Consider the following 27576-nt stretch of genomic DNA (forward strand, 5'->3'; position numbering starts at 1 on the left):
TATATTACTTTTTAAAAAATGTAAAGCTCTTCAACTTATATTTTGAGTTGAAACTGTGCGTTACATGTTACGGTCTAGGTGAAAAGTTACGCCACAAAAACAGCATAAAGATGTTAACTGGGAATAAACAAACGTGCTCTGCGGAGTGTTGATGCGATGCGTGGCAGAGATCTTCCACCAAACTCACCGTTATACCCGGATTATATGTTTCCCCAAACTAAAGACGCCGAAAAATGCGCGATCCGTAGCGTACTTCGATCTCTTCAGATGGGGGGATCCTGCAGCTGCACGCCAGGCTTCTCTCTCTATGTCAGAATCATAAAAAGAGGGGGGAGGCGATGCAATCCAGCAGTGACTCCACATCCTGTGTCGGAGCTCCGCACTTCCCATTCCACTAATCCCCAAACACCGCAAACAACGAGCCAGAAACAAGAGGCCTGCGGGCTCTTCTTCTACAGTAAGCACACAATTTTGTTCCCTAGGCAGATTTATGTTAGAAAATATGACAGCAATCTCTCAAAGTATAGTACAGTAATGTTTTTTAATCACATTTTACTGGAAATGGCGCCAAGCATTGGAAACGACCAGTGGTCAGATTCAAGTCAGGACATTACTTTCAGTCAGACGATATATTGGAAGCAGTGACGTGCGGTGAGGTTCATAGCTGGTGAGGCACCGACCTAATAATAATCGGATTTACAAATCGAGACCCCCTGCATGTTATTGTTTACATAAGGAAATTTCGCGCATGCGTACAATGCTGGAGGGCAAAAAGGCTATTCCTTTACATGTCATCCATAGCCGCGCCGCCGCCGTAGAATAATTCCGTTATCTCAATCAAACTTAGACATGTAGATATTATGAATTTCGTGCTGTGCTTAACAGCAAAGGGAGAAACCGTTAAAGTACAACTCAAAACCTCGCCTTTCTCGCTCTCTGTATCAGCGCAGCTTCTGTATGGCTAAATCGCTGTTACTGTCTCTTACTCTGCAGTTGTGGAGTCACACTATCTGGGATCATGAGCGCCCCCAGCGATGAGGCACGAGAACTGCCTGCCTCACCTCGAATCTGTTCTCTGCCGTTTCTGATCGCTCCTCAGCACATACACAGTTGGTGACAATAAAAACACAGTACATGAAATACATAAGCTAAATTATTGAAAATCAGTTTATACATTAAAGGTTTTTAACCATTTTATTGGCGACGTACAGACAGGAGGAGCAGCGAGAGGTTGTGCAATTCCAGGTGCTGCCTCACCGGCTTCGCTTCCAAGCATTTCATTTCATTTCATTTATTTATTTATTTATTTCGAACAGACATTAAAAACAGTCAAAAAAGAACATTTAAATGGAAAAATGCGAAAATTCAGCGATTTTGAAGAAAAAAATAATCAGATTTGGTTAAATTAAATGAAAAATAGGTACTTTATAGTACAAACCACAGGGTGAAAATATCTTTATAAATGATTTTATTATTATATTATTTTTTCATGATGACGCCTCACCTGACAGCACGTCACTGATTGGAAGACATGGGCTGGCTGGCTATCTATCGATCTATCTAGATGCTGCATCTCACAGCTGAGTAATTATTTTACCAGATTTCACATCTGGTAAAATAATCACCCGTCTGTAGTACCCAGTAGCAACAAATGTCTATATTTTAAATATTTACAGAAAATAAACAGATTTTTAAGCAAGCATGTTGAAACTTTCTCATTAATTTGAGCTAAAGAGCTTAAAAATGTTTTTTTTTTCTTTCTTGTCAAAATTCTTTTAATGAGTTTTTCTTTACCATTTGCATGCAAGGCATTCACTCTCCCCTACATAGATCAAGGAGCTCTAAAGGCTTGTTGAAAACATAAAACTAAGTCTCTTTGTGTTTGGAATGGATTGTAAAATGGACAAAGGTCATGGTCAGAAATTTAAGTAGCGGTTCTCTAAAAGATAGCCACTTTTGCAGAGAAATTCAAACTACAAGTTGAATAGCTGAGGTTTCATTTCCTGCCCCATCTTCAATTTCGTACTTCTGGTCATCTTAGTTCATTTTTTCCTTATATTTCAATTTCCTGTTGTCAAGTAGTTGGACTTTCTCATCCTCACTTTTTCTGATGAGTCTTTACCTGTGTTCAAAACCTCTTGCATTTTGTTGTTCCTTGAATTTTACTTTATTTACTGTGTGTATGTGTGTGTTATTTTTTTCTAGACTTATCGCATGCCAGTTGGGGTCATGGTTTGATCTGTACTTAACTGTACATAATTTATCTTCTGAATGAATCAACTTCAGAGCTGTTCAAAAACACACAAAGCATGCCAATGGTTTTAAAAAGCTGATTTATTATTGTGTTTATTCATGTGACGCAAAAAACAACTCCAATCACTGTTTCACACTAATTTTCTGAATGAGGAAGTTAATAAATCCCCTCTTCTGTCCTAAAAGTCACCCGTCGCTTAAATCACATTAATTTTCAGTGTTTCAACATTCCTAGAGCTGCCAGCTGAAATTTATTGTCTTTCCTAAAAGGCTACCAAGGACAAAAGTCTATGCTTGAACTCACAGGAAATACCACAGAGTGGTGACAAGACAAGGCAGCAACATCAAAATCCGTTATGGAGACTCAATAACAACTGGCACAAACTATGACAGGTTTTACATTCAGTTTAAGGCAAAACAATGCGCTTACATGACACTGATGCAGACCTGTAGGGTCAAGATCTGGCCTTTATGCAGGCAAACTTTGCACAAGTGCTTTGATTGAAAAAAAAAAAAAAGAAAAAAAAAAGAAGCTTATTTATTGTATCATATCATTAAAATCCACTTTTACAGATTTTTTACAACAAACACAATGCTGAAAGCGAGTTAGTAGTAGAAAGTGAGTTTAATGCAAATAAATAAATAAATAAAAGATAGTAAGAAAGCATAACTACACCTTAAAGTAAAAACCAAATAGAGGTGGCAATTAGGATACAAATGCAAAAGGAAAAAAAAAAAAAAAACTTCAATCAATGGCGTTTCTGGTATGAATAGCACCCTGGGAAAACCCAAATCCAGCTGAAGAAAGCAGAAGAAGTCTTGAGGTAACTCGTGCCTCACTCTTCCTGGGCTCGGTGTGACTCACAGCAAGCAAGGAGCATAAGAGTAAAAACAATATAAAATGTTCAAACATAGGTGTATTTTTAATGCACATGCAACGCTCTCTCACCAAAATCAATAGCTGACACTGATTTGAACAGGCCAGAGTCAACATCATGTTTATGTGAAAATATAAATTAGGAAACATTGTTTTCTTGATTAAAAATAAACCCCTTATTAACGTTTCATTTTCTAAACGACGGCTCTATAGTTGTTAGGCCGATCTCTCAGCTTGCTGAAATTATTATCAGTCACTAATTTAACGAGCGATGCCTCTAAGGCAGAACGCTGCTCTTTTCATGAGATTAGTGTGCGGTCAGACGTATGCAAAAACTATCCGCCGCTGTTGTGTGAGACGTGAGCATGTGTTGAAATCTTAGTTGACGTCAGATTCTCTCTGTTTTCGACTGAAGAACAGAGAGAATCTGGCAGTCGGTATGACAGTCTGTCCCGCGGTTTGGACAAACTTGAGAAAGCTTGCTGAGGAATCAAAAACAATCACTGTGTGTGCACTACAGCTTATTAGACAGACACAATATGCACAGAAATAGTCCTATTTGAACATTCGGTTATCACGCCGGAGATATATCAGAAGGGAGTGTCCATCTGGCTCCCCTTTGCCGCGGGTGACACCACACCGTAGCTCCTCTCCTGCCACCTCAGCCACTGCATGTGGACCTCTTTCTGCACCTACAGCACAAGGTTAAGTGCAAGGGAGAACAGACATACGGCTGAAGAAAAAGACAAGAAGACACCTCTCTGTCATGGAAAAACAAATTATATATATGAGCACCAAGAAAACATTGCTTAACATTCTATAATATCAAACCCACTTAGTTTCTGTAGATAAGTATGGTATAAGACATTGATGGGCTGCCATTATATCTCCTTGTGAGTAAGGGATAGTAAAATGTCAACGCAAAAAATTTCACTGGCAATAGCCAATAATGGAATGGGCAGAACAAAGTTATGGATCTACTAATTGAGCATTTAAAGGGCAACTGTCCTCACATTTTGGAGAAGTACATGTGAAATCATGAAAATACAAAACAAATTGCAATCCATCTTTCCCTTGGCATTTGGAGCCTCGTATTTAAATAAATAAAAAAAAAGAATTGCAAATTCTGCATTGCCAATTTATGCAATTGGAAAAAAATTTTCTTGACAAAAACTACCAAATGGGGAATTTGTCAAATGAATGTGTGGGTTGCACTTATTCATTTGGAGAAATTCACAGGGATGGTGATCCACTCTTACTTTTCTTACATATGCTTTCCTTTATTGTTCTGTTTCTGTTTTCCTCCTAGCACAGTGTTTGTATGTGTTTTGTTTTTCCAGTTCAGGAGTGTCAAACTCCTGTTCTTGAGGTCTGATGTCCTGCAATCCTTGGAAGAGACTCACACACCTGACACACCTGAATCCTCCTCTACGGAGTCCTGCTAATTAAGGCCCGGCATCACAGAGACGAGATTAGGTGTATTCGCAAAGATTTTTTTGTTTAGTCTTTGCGTCCACACAGATCCGGTATTTTGGGAGACCAGAAATGATCATTTTTGAAAACAAATTTAAAAATAGCCATTTTATGTTTCAGTGTGTATCGTAATTTCGCACTGCTGCTGTTTTTTTCAGCTCTAATCCTCTTCCGTACCAAACTACTACCTCAAAGACAATGTTTCTCCAAACTTTTGCCATTTCATTCAATAAGTCGATGCACCAATCTTCATTTTAGAATGAAGAATGTTAGAATGTTCACTTATGAGCTTTGTGACTTTGCTATGCCTGTTTTTTTTTGTGTGTGGCCATTTTGTTATGTACTGATGCCCACATTTGGGGCTCCTCATGAAATGATTGTTCTGCAGCTATTTCTGGTGCTCTTTGCTGCTTTGTTTTGTTGTTTTATTCCACTATGTGTAGATTCTTTAACATATGTATAGATTCTGGAGATTAAAATAATTCAACTATCATGACCTGCATACTACATTCTAGGAAATGGGAACTGTAGTAAAAATGACACAATATTTAATCTTTAAAAATACACCAACAAAAAAAGAAAATGTCCTGAAGCAAAACTTAAGTTTAAGCCCCAGTATTTATTTATCTTTGCAAGACAAAGTCTAAAATAAAATAAACAATCCATGTCAAAATTCAATCTCATCTATTATCTGCAAGGCCCACTTTGGAAACTGAAATAGACATAAGGTTAGTGCACAAAGACAGATAAGGACAGACAGACAGACAGGTGATGCTCAGGGACTGATAGGAGATCAGCTTTGCATTAATTATGATAATTACTGAAACCACATTGGGGCCCTTCACTTATGCAACAAGGTGGAAAGAAGTGGCAAATTGTTTTGGTACTTTAAGTGCTGGCAGTCCCCCCACACCTCCTGCACCTCTCACAGGTCTTCAATATTGTTAAACACATTCTTTATGCATCAGAGATCTATAAATCACCTCGGAGTTATTCTGAATGTGCTACGGCTAATACTTGAGTGTGTGGTTTGTACTGACCTCTTGATTGAGAAAGCAATAGAGGACGGCAACAAGAAGTCCCTGCAAAAGAGGCGATTTGTATTATTAATTGTCACATTCACTGGATTTCGGGTGTCTTTTGTGCGACAGAAAGTCTTGAGCCCATCTTCGTTCACTTTAATGTTGCAGCTCGACCGCAGGTATGCATATACAGCTTAAAGCAGTGATGGAGGGCTTGTATGCTTAAGGTTCATGAGAGTGCAGATGTGTTCAAAACATTTTAAATCACCTTCAAGTTCTGTTTGGTTTGCTTCCAAGCAGTCAGAGTGTTTTCTCATCTGAATCTGAACAAACTCAAAAGTATTTAAAAGTCATTTTCTGTGTTGGCCTTGTGCCTGACCATGACATCATATTGTGCAAAAAATGACAAAGTTAAAGTATCTACACCTGATTTCTGACCTGGGCCTCTTCAAATCAAGACTCAAGAAATGTATATTTAACATGGCGTTTAATACTCATAATATACCAAAACATTTGAAGCTGGAAGGAGAAATAAACTAATATACAGCACGAAAGCAAAACGGTTTGCGTACGCACGTACGAAATGGAAGCAAGTTGCGTGTTAGGTCTTTTCTCATAACTACTAGTCGGGTTTGTGTGACAAGTTCACGTGTGCACCTGAAAAGATCCCAGGCAGAGCTCGATGTAGAAGCGCAGGTTGTTTAAGTAGTCAGGCAGAAAGCTGGAGAACATGTAATGGGTTCCAAACAGAGGGATGAGGAGGAGGGTGGACTTTGCCAGGCGCCTGTTGCACAGAGGGAAATAAAACCCAGATAAGATGCCAGAGGTGAAACATCCTGTCAGAGATAGAGCCTTTCTCATATGAATGCTGCTGATGCAAGCGGGTAAAAAGGAAGATCGGACATAATTTGGGAGGATTACTCTGTATGTGCATGTGTGTGTGTGTTTGTATGTGTTTGTATTGCAGGTACAGATGCGCTGGAGCTGATAATTAAATCAAGCATCTTCTAACTTACCTTGATATGTCTTTTATGAGGTCCAGCATACTTGATGTGCCAGGAGCACTCAGTCTATTAGCGAGCTGATTTCAATTAGAAATTCTGATAAGGCTCTTGGTAAGAGGAAAGGTAGACGTGGCCAGACTGAGCAGATTGATGTTCGGCATGTAGGTCAAATGAATTATTCAGGACACACTACGAGTGTATCAACAGCTTTTGCACAAACTGCATCCAAGAGCTAAAAAGTATTCAAAGAAGTGTCAATCATCACTCTGAGAAAGTGCAAGAGTTTACCACAAATAAGTCACAGAGCCAAGACTCTGAAAAATCTACACTTTGTCTGGGGGGGAATCTAAATTTAATAAAAACAGTCCTCAGACTTCAAGGTTGCAAACAAGCGCTCCACTCTCTTTGAAAATATTTCCAGCAGACTTCAGTTGTATGTAAGGATTTACATACGATCAGCATTTGAGAGCTGAGAAAGTGCGTCACTGCTCAGACTTTACTGAGTATTACCTGTATTGAGAGGAGTTATTGAACTGGATCAGCCGAGGATTTAGCTTCTGTATGAGGATTCTGATGATGTTCACGAAAAGCATAAAATTGACCTGTTGATAAAAAAATTAAAATAAAATAAAAATTGATGTCTGTTCTCACAGGTTTGAAATGGTAGAAAATGTTCATGCCGACATCATTACTAGACGTCAAGGCAAAGTGACGATCATCAGACTGTAAAATTGACTTAGACTGGTGTTGGTAGAGGTTTTAATACTCCGCTCCAACAGCACAAACTCTTTTTTTTTGTTTTTTTACAAGTGCCTTCCTCTGAAATGTCTCTAAAATAAAGGTCAAAAACATTATTTCACAATCAGTAATGGTTTTTGCATGAAGTCCTGACGTGCTCTTTCTTCTGTGCCCTAAGTCCCACTTATTCACACTCCTTATAATACTGAAAATAATCAAAAACACACACCACTCCACTAATAAAGCCCATTCTGAAAAAAAAAATAAAAATCTTTTTACTGTGTAAGTCATTGCAGGTTGGTAGGTAGAAAGAGTTTTTTATTGTATAAATAACTGATTGGACTTTAAAATAAGCAACAGAAAACTCTCTTGGATGGTAGTGATAGTGGCTCAATACCTGAGCCATATTTGCTCATATCAAAAACCATCACTGCAAACAATCTGTATAATTCTGTAGGTTTTTTCAAGGGTTTTTCGATGGGAGCATTTACCGCTATAGAGACAACAATTGGTCCCTGAATGATCCACCAGTAAGGAGAGTCCTTGGTGTTGTCCCAACATCTGTAGACGGAGATACTTTAAAGACGTTTGGAGTTGTTTCACGTGAACTGAACAAGAGCGCAGTTAAGCCAAGCACAAAAAATAAAGTACATGCAAGAGCGAAAAATAATTTACCACCTAAATTAAGCTTACACCTCACACGGAAACTCATTTTCTAACTTAATGAAGCTATTTAGCGTACTGTGATTCATCATTCTTAATTGCTTAGACTAAATAACATAGATGAACAACATAAGTGAATTTCAAAAGTCACGAGGTTTTATACAAACTCTGTGTCCTCAAAGTAAACCCTGGATCCAATCCACAGAAGTATAAAGACAACAGGCACACCTGTAGAGAGGCAGGAAACCAAAATTAATGTCAATGAGATCTAATCAAGACACACCGAGAAGGCAAAATCATAATTACACTGTTATTAGTGTATGAAACTGAATTTTCCTTTATGTCGTCTCTGAGCTGTGCTGCAATTACTAAGAGCAGATTAGGCTTTAGGAGGCTTTATGAATTCATTTTGTCCTATAAACTCATAATGACTGTTTGGTATCGCTTATGCTGAAACATTTCTTGCATATCTACACATAATCTACTCACAAAACTACAACCTGCTCAGGTCAGAGACCTCAAAGAGAAATCACACATGACAGGTTGGCAAATACGATAGTAGCTTGAAAGTTACAGAAGTTTAAACACAATCTGTTGGACAGTCATCTAACTTCACTACTGGCTCCAAGTAATTGCTAAACAAGTTGCTTCAATTGAACAGTTTTAAAATGCTAAAATAAAACTGTTTACTTGGCTTCAAAGAATACAAATATGCTTAAGTCACAAACTTGACATCTGTTGCCTGTCGCTTACAGAGACAAACACATTTCAGTTTTTTTTGTTGTTTTTTTTTTTTTGCTATATTGAGCTTCTCACCCCATCCCAGAATGCTGAGGCCCCAAAGGCAGCGGCGGCTGTGGTAGAAAGATGAGAGCAGCAGGGAATTGAGGTAGAGCGCCTCTACCAGGAGCCAAAAGAAATTAGTAATCATACAGTAGTGACAGAAAACCACAGAAGCCTTGCAGGCAAACTGGACAGAGAAGAAAAAAAAACAGAACAGAGAGTGAATAATTAGACGGCGAATTCAATCCCAAACTCTCCTGCTGGGAGTGTTTATCTCACCGTGGACAAGGTGCAGTGGTTGGTGTCATAACTTGGAAACAAATTTGCGTCCTTTATGAACACGGACACAGATTTCAGGATAAAGGAGAGGAAGAGCTGGATGTGAATGAAGTTCCTGGCACATCTCAGCCTCCTGTTGAAAAGCATGCAAACAAATGTAATGTGCTGAAGGCCATACTGCACAACAATTGTGAAAAGTAAAAATGTCTTTAAAATCTTTCCGTCAAACTGATAATGTTTTTATAGTTTTTCCCCTTCCAGGATATTTTATTTATTTGTTTCAAACAGACAAAAAAATGTAAAAATAAATAAATTAAATAAATAAGAAGACAAATAGTCACACCAACTGACATGCAATTTTTTGCAGTGCTTTCAGACCTTAAATAATGCAAAGAAAACAAGATCATCTTCATTTAGGAACAACAATGCTAATGTTTTAATTCAGGAAGAGTTCAGAAATCAATATTTAGTAGAGTAACAATGAGGTTTTCAATGGGGTTCAGCCCAATGGTCTCGTCGGTTTTTTTCCCAGAGCTGTACATTGTTTATAAACAGAGTTTTGAACAGTATTTCTAAAGTCCGTGTGGCTCATTGATCGAGATTTACTATGTGACGTACAACCCAGGACGGTCTCTAACTATCACGTTCATACCTGAACATCAACAGAATGAAGACGGCCACAGCCAGCACGCCCAGAGAGATGCTGTAGCCGATGGTGTATATCAGCTTCACGGTGGCAAAGTACGACTGCTCCGTCTAAAAGCGGAGCAAGAAAGACGGATTTGAGTGAAAGGAGATTATATTGGAATATCAAAGCTGTCGGACTTCAAAATAAATAAGCAAAGAGTAATGTCCCTAAATGAGACTAAATTACTGGTAAAGTTGAGACTTAACTGTACTGAAGAGACGGCTGCAAAACAAATGCAGGGGAGATCCTATCAATGCGGCTTTTAGAACATTTACTGGGCTTTTTGCATCAAAACAAAAGGTGCACCATCTCACTGCTGGTGTCCTCCAAAAGCAACATTGTGATTAAGTGCCATTATCTTCTTTTCACGGAAATTAGATAATTTCAGCTATTTCCTGCTGAGTGACTTATGACTGTCCATCAAAAATATTTTTGGTCTTACAGGAAAATAGGTCTTCTTTTCTCTTCCAGGAAGCCTGTTCACCGTTACGTCAACGTGCTTTAAAATTAAAATGAGAAAAACGCAGCTCCTGACATATGGAGCGTCCCTATTTTCACTGCCTGTTTGGTTTGTTGATTCTGGAACAGATTTGCCCTTCGCTTTGTCCTTGTGCTTTTTTATGTGCTTCCTCCGCCTTTTTTCAGACAACTCTCGGTTTGCTCCCGCTCTTTTCTCCAGCTGTTTCCAATATTCTCGTCGACCTCTGCGCCCCTAATCTTCGGAGTCCCGCGTTTCTCTGTTTGACCCGTTAAGCTGTCGTGCTTCGGCGACCCTTACCTCGGGAATGTCATCATCCACAGTGCAGGCGATGTGGTACGGTGGAAAAGGTTTTGACCAGCCGCGGCTCGTGCAGTTTCGGCTCACCGACCCTACAGATGGACATTAGGTGATCAAGAAGCCAACTGTATTGCGGAGAGGAAATTTCTGGAGCATGTCTGAGCCTCTCTCTCTTTTTTAAGAAAAAATTATCAGTCCATAAACCTCTAAACAGTCGTATTTATTGCATAGAATCATTTAATGTGACGTGAAAACAAAATGATGAATGGTTTTCAGATCTTAAAATAACCTAAAATGAGTGGAGAAAAAAAAAAACAAACATTCACAAGTTGGTGCGAAGCATTGGAGAAATTTTGCAAGTATTTTAGTGAGAACTGGAGAATTTAGCTCACTTATCTTTGATAGCCCTAAAGAAAATCCAGTGCAACCAATCGCCTATAAAAGTAAAGTAGTTAGTAAACTGTGCTTAGTTTAATCTCAGTATACATCTTGCTGTTCTGCGATGGCTTCAGAAGTAAACTTTTTAGCCCATTTTACTTAATTAGCAGCATCATGAAGACCAAGGAAAACATCAGATAGATTGGAGATAAAGCTGTGAGAAAACAAGGTAGGCAATAAAACAATATTCCAAGATTTGAACAATAAAGAGCACAGCACAGCTGCAAATCTAACCAAATGAGGCCATGCTCCTAAACTGGCAGACTACACATAGAAAACTGATAACAAAAGCAGCCAAGAATTGTTGACAGAAGAAAAAAAATCCATAAATCTGGATTTCTCCTAGGATAAACAGTTTGTTTGTTGAGAGAAAGCTGTAAAATGTCCTGTTTAAAGTTTGCTATAAGCCCTGCAGGGGACTCAGCAAATGTGTAAAAGGTTGGCCTGATCGGATGAGATTCAAAGTAAACTTTTCAGCCCACGTGCAAAACACCACATTTGGAGGATGGTGGCTGCAGTTTCATACTGTGAGGATGCTTTTCTTCAGCTGTGACATTAAAGCTGGACAGAGTTTGCGTCAAAATGGATGAAGCTGCACATGGGGTAATCTAAGGAGAAAACCCATTTGAAGCTGCGAGCGACAATGTCACTGAATGTACAGTCAGAGGTAAGTGACATGATTTAGATCACATAAAATATACAGACAACTTCTCTCTGTGAACATGTGGCCTTAGTGTTTCATTTTATACAATCTGAGATACGAAATTCTGTAGATTGTATCTCTAACAGTATTTAGGCTGGTTATTATGTACAACAATTAGTTAATTGCACTGATTTTCCTATTTCTAGCTGGAATGTGGTTAAATTAGGTTTGATGTTATTTCTAGATCCACTGCTGACTTCAGGTCAGTAGAACGCAGTATAAGTTGGCATCTTTGTTCATTTTGAGGTTCTGAAATTTCAATTCAATTAGGTTCCCGACAATATAGATCTGATTTGAAGCAAAAAAAAAAAAAAATTAAAAATCAATGTACTTGAACTGTAAATCTTTTTGGCTGTTTGTTTTTTTTTACGCCTATTGCAGTGAGATTACCAACCCAATCCAACTGAGCTTCAGCTATTTTGCAAAGAATGGTGAAAAATGTCTCCACATATTTAAAGCTAGTAGATTCATTGCAGCTTTAATTTCAGCAAAAAATGTTTCTAGCATTGGCACAGGCGCTGAACACACACATCCCACATCGATGAGATTTTTATTTGTAAAAAAAAAAATTGAAAACCAAATTAAATTTTTCTTTTACATCACAATGTAGTGCCAGCTTACCTCGATCTCTCACACAGAATCCCAATTAAGCCCACTTGGGTTTCAGGTTGTGAATATTTTTGCCACCAAGCGTTTTCCGTTTTGTGATTTCATAGCGAGATTTTGTTGGTAATGGATTTACTGTTGTTTTCCAGTCACTGTCCTTATTTCATTTCCAATTTATGTTCCCTCAGTTGTTTTTTGCTGCTCCACAGACATTGTCCGTATTTCTAATTATCAAACCTGCGATGCCCCTCTCAAGGACTTCCTGAGTTTGATCTAGAAGGCTCTTGTCTGAGCTGCACCGCTTGTTTTTTCTTCTACTTCAATGTATGACTTGGACACATTCCATCATTGTTGGATATCAGCTTTAAATTGACTTTTGAGAATACATCTTCTGTGAACTCAGATGTCTTCTTTTGTTCTTATGAAAGTTTAGGTTGGTTTATTTGCATTTCACACAGACATCACAGTCATGCAGTCAACATATTAGTTACATGCTCTGTTTAAAATGTGTCTAAACTTAAATCAAGTTAAAATGCTCAAACTTTAGGCCAGCTCAGATTACTAAAATTACCTCCACTTGACGCGTTACAGAACAAACTTTTTTGTTTGTCCTTTGAAATTAAGTCAATAACATATATACCTGAAACATAAAAGAAAAAAAAAAAAACCTACGGTATTTGCAACACTAACTCTCCATTCGCTCATTTTGCAACAACAAAGTTTTATACACAGTCATTAGATTTACTCAGCTATTATTAGAGATAACGTTTAATTACCACCCATGACAATCTGATGAAACTACTTCACAATACACTCTTAATAACTCTTAAATAACTAAAAAGAAATTTTATAGTTTTTAAGTGTCTTACATTTTGGCTTAATCACAGCGCAAGTTTACAACTCAGGGTGTTTTATTTTAATCGGCTGAGTCACCTACCTGTGTTGTTTCTGAACAGAGAAAAAACTGCAGGACAACCTCTTTGCACAGTTTCACCGGTGACAGCTTGAGGCCAGCAGACAACTTCATCCCATAATGGTCTGCAACCTTTCCAAAGAATTTCAGGACAGAAAGTTAAAAATATGTTGCTATTTCAGTCGAGACAGGCCTTATGCGATTATGTAGTCATGGGGGGGGGGAGAATGTATGCAAATGGTGTGAACAATTATTCCAAACAGCATGGCTTAAACCGCCTCTAAAATTACACCTAACAAACAGAAACCACTCAGTAGACCTTTCCTTTACTGATCATTATCCTTTAGGAAACCATGCCTAATGTTTCATTCTACAGATGTACCTCGGTGACAGATCACTGAGTCTGTATTCGTTCCACACCATAAACAATCTTCCCAGACGGCTCATGGCTCTCTGTGAGGCACTTCCTGCAATTTAATGTGAACAGTGACCACCTGCTGTATATTTCATATCACACGCAGCCCACTTTTCGATTCATGAGCCGCTTCTGCAGGCGCTGCTTGTTTTAAAAAGTGAAAAAACACACACCTTCCGCGCTTCTGTTTTCCTGCTCGGAGATGTACTGCAGGCAGAGTCGCTCCTCTTTCTCCAGCTGAAAGTAGAACTCACACTCCGGGTGCAGAAGCGACAAAGCCTGGAGGGACGAAAGCAAGGGAGGACATATTCAACATATGCAGAGGTGCGGAGATGTGGAGAAATAATTATGGAAGCTCGTATCAATGCTGACAGACTCAAGTGACATGATCAACCTTTCGTGATTGATCGCAAGTGTTTTTTTTATAAAAACGTAATTCCAAAAAACAATATTTCTGTTGAGGAACAAATTAAGTCACCCCTCCCCCTGACATTTATTTCTACTGTATGGCAAAAAAAACGCCTGTCATATCAGGTGAATGGTATGAAAACATTGCTGCTCAGCAAATGAAGAGATTTGTCCTGCTTAAATCTCAGAGGTTTAGCTTGGTGAACCTCTCACGGTAGAAGTGAGAGTAAATCCTCTTGGGGAGATCCTAAAAGCTGAAATCATCAGCAAAAAAGAGAATAGAAGTTCATGAGGATTTCAATAGATCTCAAAAAGATTTCAAAGCAGTCAGTCTGTGTCTCTCGTCCTAGAGTCTGCACCAGAGGACATTCAAATACAGTTTGTGTTGCATGTGTTGCAGTTTAAGACACAGATATAGAGACCAGGGCTTTTGGAATATCTTTCGTTGGACCGATGGGTCTGGAATTGTTTATTTTCTGGCTACAAGAACAGATGGCATGCCTGGTTTTAATCAAATACGGGATTCAGGCAACAAACCCTCATGCAGACTGTGAAGCACGGAGGAAGAGGTGTGACGGTTTGGGGATGTTTTGCTTTTGCTGCAGCAGAACAAAGACCAGCTCACCATTATAGAATTTATCAGATCTATCATAAGGTAAAAAAAAGAAGAAAAAAAGGAGAAAAAGATGTGAGAGGATCTATAAAAAGTAAAACAAGAGCAGAACTGGACCCTGCAACCAAAACATACCAGTAAATCCACCAAGGGTGGGCTGAGAATAAAGAAAAGGAAGGATCACCAACAGAAAGCATCCAAGAAGAACTGCTCTGAGGTTATCTGAGCCAAAGGGATAAGGCTAGCTTTGTGGCGTTACGGTGTCCTAACAATGTCCTCAGATAGAAAACATCTTTTTGTTTGGTTCTAATGAGTGTTTCTTGTTGTTTAAGTACAATTAAATCACTTTCTTTTCCATTGATGAATAAAAAAATAAGCTTAGACGTCAAAAGGTGCATATTTATATAAACAGGTGGCATTACTTTGCCTTCTGAAGCGATCCAAAAGCCTTCCATGCGTTTAAAAATAAATTAAAAAGAGTCTCTGAAAGGGCAGTGACTCATTTTGGTCTCCCTCTGAAACACTACCCTTTTGGTAAAACTCACCTATTTCCGTCAGTGACATTAAGCACAATAATCTTTCAGCGTAGCGCCCAGAAGGGGGGAGTTAGAGTGATTCATTTAAAGAGGTTGTCTCTAAGGACACAGATGATAATCTTTGCTTCCAGCAACACTGTGCAAAATCCCTCTAATGTTGCTCAGAGGTCCTTCGAGTTGTTTACATTTTCAAACAACAAACAACAACAACAACAACAAAAAACCAAAATAACTAAATTTGCATTCGACTGCTGTGTCAATTTGCAAAAGTCAATAACACTTCAGAGGAAGGATGCGTCTGTAAAGAGACACTGAAGGGAATCAGAATATGCAAACATTGTTATTATGGGCACAAAAATCCAAAGATTCAAATAAAAAAAAAAAGACTTTGTGTTCTGTATAGGGAGATGTAGGATTTTGACCTTGAAAGGGCGTCCAGTGCAGAAGTTAAAAATGGATATTTTTAGTAATGGTCAATGCGCTGTCTCCCCTTGTTAGCGCAGGCTGTACATAAAACATTTATGGATCTAGCCAACGTGCTGAGTTGTGAAGAGAATGGCGTGAACAACTTGGCTCCTGCTCCAATATTACTTTGACCCCAATTTAAAAATGCATCATCTCTCTTTTGAAATATTAAGTTAATGAGATTGGGAGAAAGAGTCTGAAGTCTTTGTAAAAGGTCGGTTCTGTAAAGAAAGATTTATCTGGGAACAACATCATACATCACAGTGTTGAAATATTGCACCCCCCTTAAAGATTCACTCAGCTTTTGTTTTTTGTCAAATTTTAAATGTTTAGATCATAAAAAAATAGAGGCAAAAATAACCTATAAAGGAAAGTGGTGCAAACTAAGACGCCTGCTGATGAGTGTAATAGTGCTGGACTTGCTCTACCACAATGGGTAAAATCAGGACTCCTCCATCTTTTCTTTTTTTACTATTCATGCTGCCAGTGAACTTAAGTGGTCTCAATCTAAAGGTCAGAGCAGAGAGCCGGGTCTTGTTTTGTTCACTACGACAGGATATTGCAACACTGGGGCGACTGATAAAAATTCTCCACAGAGTGGTGGGGTGTTCCTCTTACATTTTTATTTTTCCCATCCCTTCAGAGACATCATAAAGCACAAAATGAAGTCGGCAGGACTGACGCCAGTAGATGTTTATATGTGTTGTGGTTATCTGGTGTTATGGGGACCTAAATCTGTTCGGATGGTTTTATTGTCTGGGCATCTTTTTTCTAAACAGAAACAAAAGCAGATATTTGTTAGCGTAAATTTGAACTCCGAGGTGTTAGCGTTTTGTCAATAACAATAAAGATTAAATGTGAGGAATAAGTCAAACCTCTAAAGGTATGAGTTTTTGTGTACAGCAGATTTCAGAGCGGTTCAAATGGCCGTGACAGCGTGTAATTAGGAAAATCATGACATGATGATCATGTGGCTGTCTGTTGCCAAAATTGCTTTATGAGGAGGGAGCGTTTTGCATTTGCATCCGGTGGACGGTAGCGGGGCGAGGCAGGACACCAGACAGAGCACCAGTGGAGCCAGCTCAGTTTCTGATATGCACGTTGATTTGACGGCGTCCTTGTTTCGGGTCATTTCCGTCTTAGTTAAAAAAGCCCTGAAGGGAAAACAAGATGCGTCTGCGTGGTGCGTTTCTGACAAACTGTTGACGAACCAATGCATCAGGCGCCACGTTGCTGGGGGACGTCAGAGAGATTATTCCCCAGTCGTCATCTTTCTTAGCGCTGCTGTACCATAGGGTGACCTGATGGGTGCTGTAACTATTTCTGATAGAAAGATCAGAGTAAAGATTCACTTTCAAGTCACAGCGTCTTAATTGGATTTAGGTACGGACTTTGACTGGGCCATTTATACACAGTAATACACTAATTCAGTAAATTGGAATATATGTCCTGATGACTCGTTTCTCAGATTGGCAGCACCTTTTGAAAATAATAACCCATAAGCAGGTTTTAAACATGCTCGTCTTTGAGGCAGAATGAAGGGGGTTGAATGCAAATGCTTTTTCCATATTTCTGTTCGTAGCAAAATCTTTACGACTATGCCAATTTGTTTTGGTTGAATAAAATCCCAGAGAAACACATTGAAGTTGTGATGTGGCAAAATGCGAACATAACATAGACACGTCCACAAAAATGTCCCGGTTAGAGACAAACCAGGGCCTGTGTTTGTGCAAGATTACCGACACCTTTTCGTGTCAAAAACAGCGACAGGAACTAACACTTTTTGGAAAGCTTGTTGGGACTGCACAGACCCCTGCCGGCAGAGAAATGTTTTCCTCATTCCCTCAAATTGGAAACAAACACGCAACCGTCTCCTCATCAGCACCGCGCATGCCCTCGGCACTGATGAATGAAAATGTTGGAGAACTCCCCAACTCTCTTTCTTCCTAACTAACAATATAATGAGCGATGTGGTTGTGCAATTTACTCCGTTGTTTCTGCTCTTCCAGCTCAAGGGCAGGCAAAGGACAACTAAAGTTTATCCTGCCTCCTGCAGAGCCTGCGTAAACCAATTCAGAGACATGCCGTGTGATGTGCGGGATTCACATTTTCTGGTTTTGTAAATATGGTTCTTTTTTCGGTTTCTTTTTTTTTTTTTTTAATGGAGTATCAGAGCATTCAACATGTACATTTTCTATCAGTGTTGGATTATGCTGACATTTACAAACTCACTTCAGCTCCGACTCTTCAGCCCATGGACTGTTTGTCACTCTTCAGGCTGATTTGTCATCGGTGATGGCTCCGACAGTCATCGCTGCGAGCTGCTTGCTAAGGCAGAAAATAAGTCATCTTCTCTATAGCCACTTGGTTTCATTTATTTAACAGAACCATCAGCTGTTTTCTTTTTTTTTTTTAAGTCTTTGCATTTCAAAATATTTTTTAAAAGAGTTCTTTTTAAAGAACTTGTTAAATGCCGCCTCAATCAATGCACATGCGCAGAAGCAATTCATAGTTATCGCTTATCCAAATAAAGTTACAATGGGGACAAAACAAAACGACCAGCTCAACACTTCATTTGCATATATTGTACTTACTGAATAAATGAGAAGGGTGAGGATTTTAATATTTTGTTGCTAAAATTAGTTAGTTATGCAAATATGAAGGTCAGACCTGGTGCTTCCTGTTTTGTTGCATAAAACATTTGAACTTTTAACTTTTTCCAACACCGTCTAACAAAATGCATGGGCAACTTCGCTGATAGAAATAATCATCGTACGTTGTCTGGTGTTATTTTATGATCCTTGTCCAAGCAGTTGATTAAGTGATGCCTCAATAAATACAGACGCTGATGTGTGATGAGTTTATAGCTACAATACATTAACTGCCTACATAAATATGTCCATATCACAGCCAGAGCAACAATTAAAATGTGAATAAACTGTTACACTGGAAGTGACCCAAATGTACCTGTGAGAAAGTAAAAATTTGAATACATTTTCACCTGAAGACTTGAACAATTGAAAAACGTATGTGACTAATTTGTGGATTATTTAGGTAAAACACAAACTAACATAAAATAAAAAAAACGTAATACGCTGACATTAATTTTAATATTTTGAAAATCAAACAGTTATTTAACATCTATCAAGACCCTTTAAACCTCCAAATATGATTCATATTGTCCACCTGATGGTGTATAAATGATGGTTCATGTCTGCATATCTGATCTGGGATATGCAAAAAAATATATATTTTTTTGAACAAGGTGTTAATTTCTTCTTTTTTTTTTTTTTTTTACACACAATTGAAGATAAAACTCATAACTTGCAGATTATAAATTAAGGCCCTGGTTTCCACGGCGATCGAGCTGCATTGAAATAGATTTTCCTTCTACAGAAACCTCCGGTGTTCAGCTCAGTGTGACTGACTGACTGTGCTGCTATTTTCTCCCCTTCGGTCACAAAAATAACCGCAAAACAGAAGACTCGACAAAAAAACAAACGTGTGTCGGTTCAGAACACAACACATTAAAAAAACATAAACACAGCAAAATGTCCCATGTTGAAAACATATTTAACTAAGAGGCAGTTTTCCATCTTTGGGTTGTTTCCTGGAATGCACTCAAGTTTCTGATTTCTTCTGGGGATCTTCAGGCCACTGTTGTGTCTTTATATATATCTTTGATGTATTTTATCTGATTTGTTTGTTTTGAACCTTAGGGCCACTTCACTCACTCTCACCGTCATAAACATGTGCAATCAAAACGCAATCCAGACTACTTGGAAGTAAGGAAGCAGACAGATTGATACCCCCACGGGTCAGATAAGTGTTGTTTTCACACGAGGGAACGCTGTGACGACATCTTGTGCAACGATGGATCCGGAGACATGAGACCGATGCTCAATATTGGGGGGGAATAAAGTGAGTCAAGACTAGGTCGCTGCAAAGCTCCAAGGGCACGCGTTGTTCTCCCCTGTTTCAGCAGAGTGATGTGATGAAGGGAGACACTGTGCTGCATTTGGAGGACAGAAACAGAGGATGGAAGAAGGAGAGATTGAGGGGGGTCTGTGTAACGTAAATCTGTATTATGTGAGCATTGAAACTAAATGCAAGGCCAAAGACACCCTTTACTCTGCAGGGCCAGTGATGAAAAAAAAGAAAAAACATATTCCTAGTGAGGTGAAACCCATTATCCACTATAACTACCTAAAAAGCACCGGGCCTGCTTTGCAGACGCTACCCTCTGTTTCCAACAGCGAATCAGGTGCACTATTACGCTCTGGCACACAAAAATATAAAAAAGCATGTTCTTTCAATCAGAGAGAGTGAACAAACAAGGTCAGCCTCTGAAGTTCAGAATATGAGCACACAGGAGGAATATTTCGACCTATGATGCAAATAAGTTTAACTTTGTTGCCAGGAGTTAGACGAGCTGAGAACAGCGTCTCAGAGGAAAACTCATCTAAATCATTATTTTTTTGCAACCAAAAAAAAGGATCTTGTTTGTCATCCATAGTTATGTATTCTCCTTGCGGAATGACTCGGACTAAGCTGATAAGAAGATGAATGTCCTAAAGTTTTTCTGCCCCTCCTGCAGCTGAATACAAATAATCTCATTCTTTTTGTTTTTCCTCCCAGGTGCTGGCCAAAGTGCAACGTTTTAATCGCATCTGAACAACTGGTGTATTATAGAGAAAGAGAGAGCGAGAGCGATTGCTGGTTTTGCTTTTGTTTGTTTTCACGTCACCTTCTTTGGAAACAAGTGTTTCTGGTCACTGCAATCCTCTGAGCGGTAAAAGAGAACAGAGAGGCGGGCGGTGATGAGAGTGCGCCCCGCTCCCATTATCTCTGTGCCAAGCAGATCATCACACCGACCAGTTTTTCCTGCTTTTCACATTTTTATTCAGCCAGGAAATTAGCGAGGTGGCGCCGGAATAATAGCGCCCACAAAGCTGTTGTGTGCGCGTGTGAATGTGACACGATAAACTGTCTGTGTGAGACACGGGGCCAAGTTTGCTTCCTGCATGCTGTGCTTTTTGCACAGCTGAACGGATAGGGCAAGCTGACAGGCAAACTGATACAGCAAGTGCAGTTTGTTTTTTTATTGCAAAAATAATTACTTAGAAACTTGCAGCAAACAAGTGAGGAGATTGTAAAAGGGTGTTCATTTGCACCAAGAGCAACACAGACCAAAAAAAAAAGATCAAATATGTTTGTTTTTTTTTCCTGATTCATGAATTTATGTAAGAGCTGTGGTGTGAAAATCTCAAGTTTGTGAAAAATTACCCTGAGTCTGAACAAGATGACTTTTTCTATCGAATAAATGTTCCTGTGAGAGGAAAGAAAGTTCTGTTTAATTGTACTCAAAAAAAGGTGAAATGAATACTTCACATTTTGTTAACATTTTACAAAATGGCATTAAATCAATATTTGTTTAAATGCATCCAACTTTTACGAAAGCAAATTATTTGCAGTTGAACTAAAAATATGGCTTTTTTTGTAGAGTAAAACTTAGGACATCCTATACCCTAAAAGCAAGTCTCGCCTCCTTTGGTTGAGATAACTTCAATTCTTTCAGCTGTCAGATATCTGAGGGGTTCCCTGCCACAGCAGCCTCTCCTTGAAACAAATTCAGGGTTTTGACTAGGACCATGTCATATCAACAGCTGCAAGATCCTGCTGTAGGCCCCATGTATTAGGGTGCCCTCAGTTTTTTTCTTCTACCTGAACATTCAGCTCAGTAGAGTTCATACATTGACCAATCAGTTCAAAACAAATGTCATCTTAAATCATTTTGTAACACAAACCGGCTTGATTCAAATTCATGTAGAACCAAATTCAGTCCAAATCGATTAACACAAACTACCCTGAGGAAGCACAGGGCAACAGTGGAGAGGAAGAACTCACTTTACAAATAGAAACCTGCTCAGTGTGAGCAGTCATCTGGTCATGCTGTGTGTGAAAGGAACAATGTAGCTCCAGCAACAGAGAGGACACCGACATTGAACCAATTATTTATTTTAAAGAGAAAAAGAAAACAGTGGATCAAAGGTTTGGACCAACACGTGTTTTAAATGTGCAGCCAGGTCCTGCAGAGCCTAGTTACTGAGCAATTCTTTACATCAGGCATGAACCAGTTTGTAGCATCTGCTGGGCAACGAAATCCATGACCTCTGAAGGTCATGGATTTCAAAACTCTTGTCACACATCCTATATCCCATCTCGCTTGAAACCCAAGTACACTTCCACCCAAACACACACATGAAAAATAAGGCACGATGGCAAAAATATACTCAAACTGGTTTCTTGGATATGGCAATCAACTTTCCAACCAGAGTGACACTTTTCATGGTTCATTTGAAACATGAAGTGATGAAATATGAACCGGCATTTTGTGCATGTCTGCATCTTATTTAATTTACCATAAAAAAACAAGTCACATGCTCAGACAACCTCATTAAGAGATTTATGTTACTGTTACTAAGAAGGCATTTCCTCAAGTCACCTTCAAGTATTAACCCCAAAATAGGATTCTGCACTGACTTCGTTATATGTCTGAACCTTTTCATTTATAAGTCCCATTTTATATCGTGTATGAAAAAACAGTAAAGACCATACAATGCAAATGAAGTAATTATGACAAGTGTTGATTTAATGCGCATAATTGAACTTGCTTGAATTATGTTTTAAGTTTGCAATCATCTTTGAAATGATTGCTCACCGATTTGTATATGTCATAACATGCGTGCAATAAATTATTCCAAGAAGGACTGAATGAGGCAAAGAGCTGCCTCCATAGAAAGGCTCAGCGCGTGGAGGAAGGTCCACGTGTGTCTAAACTGAGACAATAAAACGCAGAAGACCAGGACAATGTAGTTTATCCCGTATGGAAGAGATTTTCCGCCTTGAAGGCAACGTGAAGTTATCATAAGTACTTTTTTTTTCCTTTTGTGTTAATACATGCAATAATATTCAAATGACTCACCACTCGAGTAAGACACAGAGACAGAAAAATCCCTCTGGTATCGGGACGGAACATGTTGTCTGCTCCTCCTGTAACGGTCCAAACGCAGCGCTTTCCTGAGACTCGCTCCAGCTGGATGGGATGCTGAGCCGCGCCGCGCCGCGCCGCGCTCCGCTCTCTCCAGGTGATAGTTCACTCATTTCCACAATAAAAGCCTAAGGCACCAAGTGCGGGACGTCGTGAAGATGAAGAACTCCTTTCATATCCTAACACCTGTAAACTGCAAGCAGCCCTCCCCAAATCGTTTGTAAACGGTATTAAATTAAGTATGTAGACAAATTAAGTATGTAGACATTTGAATCCGCAATGAAGGCTTTTATTTTGAAGTCAGACACTCTGAGATGGCTTGAGACTGATTTGACAGTCCACATTGTGTCGCCAAACTCACACCAAAATACATTGCAATAACTTCCCCGCTGCGACCTTAAGCTTAATGCAATTAATGGGGTTCTATATGATAGTTTGCACTAATTTATTAGCCTATTAAGTGGAAGAAAAATGACTATATATGAACAAGTTTGTATTCTGCACTTTGAACCACATTTGCTGCAGTTGCAGCTGCATGTGTTTTGGTACATGTCTCTACCATGTTTGTACTTCCAGTGTAAAAAAAGCACATATGCAAGTTGGCAAAACAGCAAAAGCTAAGTCTTCACAGACTGTAAGCAGGACTAAGGCAGCACTGTCCAAACTCAGTCCTCCAGCTGTACTACATGTGTCAGTTCTCCCCCTGGATCAACAAACACACTGGTAGTAACTGTGTTAAACCAGGGACAGGTCGACCTGACTTTGGACAGCACTGGTTTAAGGTCTGGACTTTGACTGGGCCATTCTTTCACATGAATATCCCTTGACATGAACCAGGGGTCTTCGAGATCGGGATTGCTTTGCTTGGACTAATTAGGTCACTTCTGAAGGCCAGCGGATTTTATTTAGAGGTAAAATCTAAATACCTCTAAATAGGTATTTAAAAATCAGCGGATTTTATTTACTAAAAAAATAAAATCCGCTGATATTGCGCCACTAGATCTGATATTGCGCCACTAGTGTTTTCTCTTTTGCTTTCTCAATGAAGCAAAAGAGAAAATACAGAGATAAGAATAGTTTTGCAAGGCACTGCGTATTTACCTAGAAAATTATGTGGCAAATGAATCTCTATGTAAAAAAGCTTTTTGGTGTATATCAAACTATTAGACAAATCACAACAATCAAATGATAGAATATAGCACATTTCAATTATTTAATTAAAGACACAATGACAATAATCACACATTTTATTTTTTTTAACAGTTGTTTGCTTCCCGCACACTGCTGTTAAAATGATTTAAGCAAAATTGTATTGCTTTGAAAATAGACTTACAAAGGAAAAATAGAAAATTCATCTCTGCAAGTTACTGATAAAGAAAATCTAAATTTTAATAGATTTAAAATTTTGAAAAAAAAAAAAAAGATTTGCAGGTAGTTGAGGCTTTGCATAGGATTTTACACCAGTTCACAACCCTTAAAAATAAAAACAAAAATCAAACTTTCCAGAAACATACTTGATTGAAACAGCTCTTTACAAACTTGGTTCGTTAGGTAGAGTGGGGTTGTGCAAAAAAAAGAGAAGAAGTGATTGTCTTCCTTAACAGTCTGCTCGGAAAAATTAAAATTATTTTGCATCACTCAAAGCCTGAAGAGGAAAAAACACATTTTAACTGACAGAAATAACAGAGAAATTTTAAATAAAAAGCAGAAAGTGACAGATGGAAACAGTTTAAAAACTTGAGTCATGTTTAAACATAAAAATTAAAAACATAAAAACACATAGCCATGGCAGTGATGATTAAGAGGCACTTTGAAGGTATAGAAACTTTTTACCTCATAGTCACAGGAAAGTTACTTTAATGATCTCATAAACTTGAGAAAATCTGAAGTTTATGAGACCCTATAAATGAGATACTGGAGAAAAAATGTATAACAATCATAAAAAGAGTGCAAGCTCTGTGGTTTGTTGTGAAGCAAAAAAAAAAAAAACTGTGCTTTTTCCAAACTCTCGTCAGCCCCCGATCCCACAGTGACAGAGTGCAAATGTAACATCCAAACAAACTGTTTCAACATGACGTCATTCTATGAACTTGGTGTTGATTTGTGCTATTGGATTATTAAAGCTTCATTTATCGATAAAAATGTCTACCTTATGGAAATCGACGTGCTAAAATCTTTCTGTGCATTTTTTTTTAATATCTGATATTGCGCCACTAGTGTTAAAAACATAGGAGAAAAGACAAATAATAACGGTGTGCATTGAAATCAAACAGACAAAATACAGCAATACCTAAACAAACTAGAAGTTTATGTTTTACTTAGTGAGTGAAATGAAGAAAAACATCCAAAAACTTGCATAGATATTTTCTTTAAAGTCATTTAGCCTTTTTTTTTTTTGAAGACTTACTAAGCCCACCCTTAAAACAACCCAAAAAAACCCCAACACAAATGATTCAAGAATAAAAATGTGTGAAGATACTTGGTTTATAATATAAAAAGAAAATAAAATGAAGTCACTGCATTGATATCTTGTCAGTTTCCCTTTAGTTGCCACAGAAGCGGCAGTTTCACCTGAGCGAGTCACAAAGCTTCAGGGTCCATCACTTCCATCATAGATTATGGGCTTTTCCATGGTCAGATGGTAAAAAACTTTCTTGGAGATAAACCTGATGGAAAAAAAGGGGTTGTTGTTAAAAATATAAATTAGCTCCTGTGGTATGAAAAGCGAAGAATCTCATCTGGTGTGAGGTCAGAAAAAAAACACACCATTTCTGTTTAACCATCACATGTCTGTGATGGTTTGTTTAATCTCTAAGGTTAACTTCACCCAGTACAATAAATGTTTTGGTCGTATCAGACGTGACCTCAGGATGGGACAAAATGTGGGAGCTCAGAAATCCTACAGGATTTGAATGTGTCACAATGTGACAGCAACTTCTGTACGCGACACGGTGTAAGAGGTCAGCAGCAAGTACAGAAGGGTCACATCAGTCCATCAAGACATGGACAGTAAGTTAGAGTCTAAATATTAAGAGTCGAACAGCGAAAAGAGGGACAGGTGGATGAGGAAATATCACAAGAGTTATATGTCTTGATTAGGCCAAAAAAATGAAATAAAATGTTTCGTTCCAGTTTACACGATAAGAAATATGTTTGGGTCGACACCAGCTTCATACCTGGAGAAGGAGTTGTCAAAGATGAGTGTGTAGAGGCCAGGGTGCCGCGCTTTCACTTGTCCCTGAATTGTCTCTTTATGGGAATTGCAGCGAGTCAGAGGAATCAGAACCTGAGAGCGGAACAGAAACACCACAAATCTCAGATTGGTGGGCAAATACCTTTCCCAAACATGCTCCTACAAAACATAACAATAACAATCTTGAAAATTTTGTAACAAATGAAAAGAATAAAGTTACACCACAGAAAATATTGCCAACAAGTGAGATGCTTGGGGCTTTGGTAAAGTGAGAAATAATATCACAAACTTTCTAAAACCATCTGAAATTTTTATGCATATCGTCCACGTCAGTCTGACTCTCTCTACCTCGGCTCGTGCGCCTCTGAAAGCAAAATTACTGCGGTCTCTGTAGGAGGTGCTCTCATTTTCAGTCAGGAGTTTCTGTAAATAACTTCCATTTTTCAAAAGATCTTGTGTGAGTTCGCTGCCTTTCAATCTTCCCAACAATAGAAGAGAGTGTTTTGTTCACTTAAAAGATGATGTAACATCTCTGCCTCTGACAATTGCTCTTTCTTTGCTAGAAGAAGATTGCTGTGAACGACGCTGAGAGATGTCAACGCAGCTCAGACGTCTGCGTGGCACTTTTCAACGGCTCGTGCCAGAGTAAAACGAGTTGTTCCTCAAATCCGCCGCCCACTAAGATAAAGCGGCGCACGACAGGCACGTCTACCTTCGCCTGCTCCACTTCACTGTCACTGGACTCCCGGTAAACCACGCCTAAAGAGATACTCTTGGGCTCAGAGGAGAACATCCAGCCGATGGTTGTCTCACAATCTGCCACGGTTATGTTAATGGTGCTGTAGCAGCTGGACTTGATGAAGAGCTCCCTGGAGCCGTCACCAAACTGGGAAATGTCCTCGACGCTGAGAGGGACAGCGAGTCTGCAAGAGTTCACAATTTTAAGACCAGTTAACAAAATGTAACTTCACAAAGACTCCAGTGCAAGTGTGAAATATGTCAAACGTTAATACACACGTGACGTCTCCTGATCTGAGGAGGTTAATCTCAGAGTCCTGGACGGTGGGGACGCTGTCGTCGTCGGGGGCGACCTCGCCGGGGCCACTGCCAAGACAGGACAGAAATAGAGCAACGTTACATCCTGCAGCCAGGAGTCACTGCTGCCATCAGCGGCCTGTTTTAAAGAAATAACTTAGGGATAAGCGTCATGACTATGAATTTAAATTGCACAATGAATGAATCCACAGATCAGTGCCTGTGCATCTTAATCAGCAGCTTGAACATTTTTTTGCATATTTTAGGGCAATTAGGTTTTCATTTAAACAAAGATGATAGACATAACTTTTAGGCTTAGTTAATTTCCTTCTTGCAGACAGGTGTGTGCTATTTATTTTTGTTGTGCTGTTTATTCTGGCCTTTGAATACTTTGTTGAACTATTTTCTTCTTTTAATGGAGTGACAAAAAAAAGCTAAGCAAAGCTATGATTTTTCAAAACCTAAAACTTGGCGCACAGCAGGAATTATTGTGGATTTTCTTTCATTCTAACATGGTCAAAGTTGTACATACAGTCTCAAATATATCGATATATTCACACCCCTACCAAAATTGGTCTCCTTCTGCCAAATTAACATTTACCAAAATAACAGTGTGTGTGTGTGTGTGTGTGTGTGTGTGTG

At 38.9% G+C, this 27576-nt stretch overlaps 3 protein-coding genes across 6 annotated transcripts in view; all 3 read right to left on the reverse strand.

The window, feature by feature from the left end:
• The window catches only part of LOC103464045 (fibropellin-1), a 23935-nt gene extending 23313 nt beyond the window's left edge, over positions 1 to 622 (reverse strand). The window contains exon 1 of the mRNA XM_008407848.2: positions 188 to 622. The gene's annotated coding sequence lies outside the window, so the exon portion shown is untranslated. The remainder of the gene's footprint in view (positions 1 to 187) is intronic.
• Positions 623 to 2316: 1694 nt separating this feature from the next.
• ghrhrl (growth hormone releasing hormone receptor, like) lies at positions 2317 to 22809 on the reverse strand. The gene is made up of 13 exons (XM_008407023.2): positions 22641 to 22809; positions 13807 to 13912; positions 13243 to 13350; positions 10559 to 10650; positions 9745 to 9848; positions 9093 to 9225; positions 8847 to 9000; positions 8198 to 8258; positions 7859 to 7928; positions 7140 to 7231; positions 6283 to 6409; positions 5644 to 5685; positions 2317 to 3822 (listed from the first exon to the last, which is right to left on the reverse strand). Exons 1-13 carry the CDS (start codon positions 22692 to 22694, stop codon positions 3721 to 3723), a joined length of 1245 nt encoding a protein of 414 aa, XP_008405245.2. The 5' UTR covers positions 22695 to 22809; the 3' UTR covers positions 2317 to 3720.
• A 2363-nt stretch (positions 22810 to 25172) lies between these two features.
• The window catches only part of fyco1a (FYVE and coiled-coil domain autophagy adaptor 1a), a 20261-nt gene continuing 17857 nt past the window's right edge, over positions 25173 to 27576 (reverse strand). For all 4 annotated transcript variants that reach the window (XM_008407020.1, XM_008407019.1, XM_008407021.2 and 1 more), the window contains exons 15-18: positions 26917 to 27003; positions 26612 to 26822; positions 25883 to 25992; positions 25173 to 25372 (exon numbers count right to left, since the gene is read on the reverse strand). In XM_008407020.1, coding sequence (XP_008405242.1) covers positions 25297 to 25372; positions 25883 to 25992; positions 26612 to 26822; positions 26917 to 27003 — 484 coding nt within the window. In that variant the 3' untranslated portion in view covers positions 25173 to 25296. The remainder of the gene's footprint in view (positions 25373 to 25882; positions 25993 to 26611; positions 26823 to 26916; positions 27004 to 27576) is intronic.

Source organism: Poecilia reticulata, linkage group LG4 (genome assembly GCF_000633615.1).
Source record: "Poecilia reticulata strain Guanapo linkage group LG4, Guppy_female_1.0+MT, whole genome shotgun sequence".
Lineage (NCBI taxonomy): Eukaryota > Metazoa > Chordata > Actinopteri > Cyprinodontiformes > Poeciliidae > Poecilia > Poecilia reticulata.

Coding starts and splice junctions, on each gene's coding strand:
- ghrhrl (XM_008407023.2), bottom strand. CDS start 22,694: ATGTTCCGTCCCGATACCAGAGGGATTTTTCTGTCTCTGTGTCTTACT. Junction 13,913..22,640: donor CTCTGTGTCTTACTCGAGTG/GTGAGTCATTTG, acceptor TCGTCCCTCCAG/GCTTTGTCGCTTCTGCACCC. Junction 3,823..5,643: donor ATTGCTTTCTCAATCAAGAG/GTCAGTACAAAC, acceptor CTTGTGCTGTAG/GTGCAGAAAGAGGTCCACAT.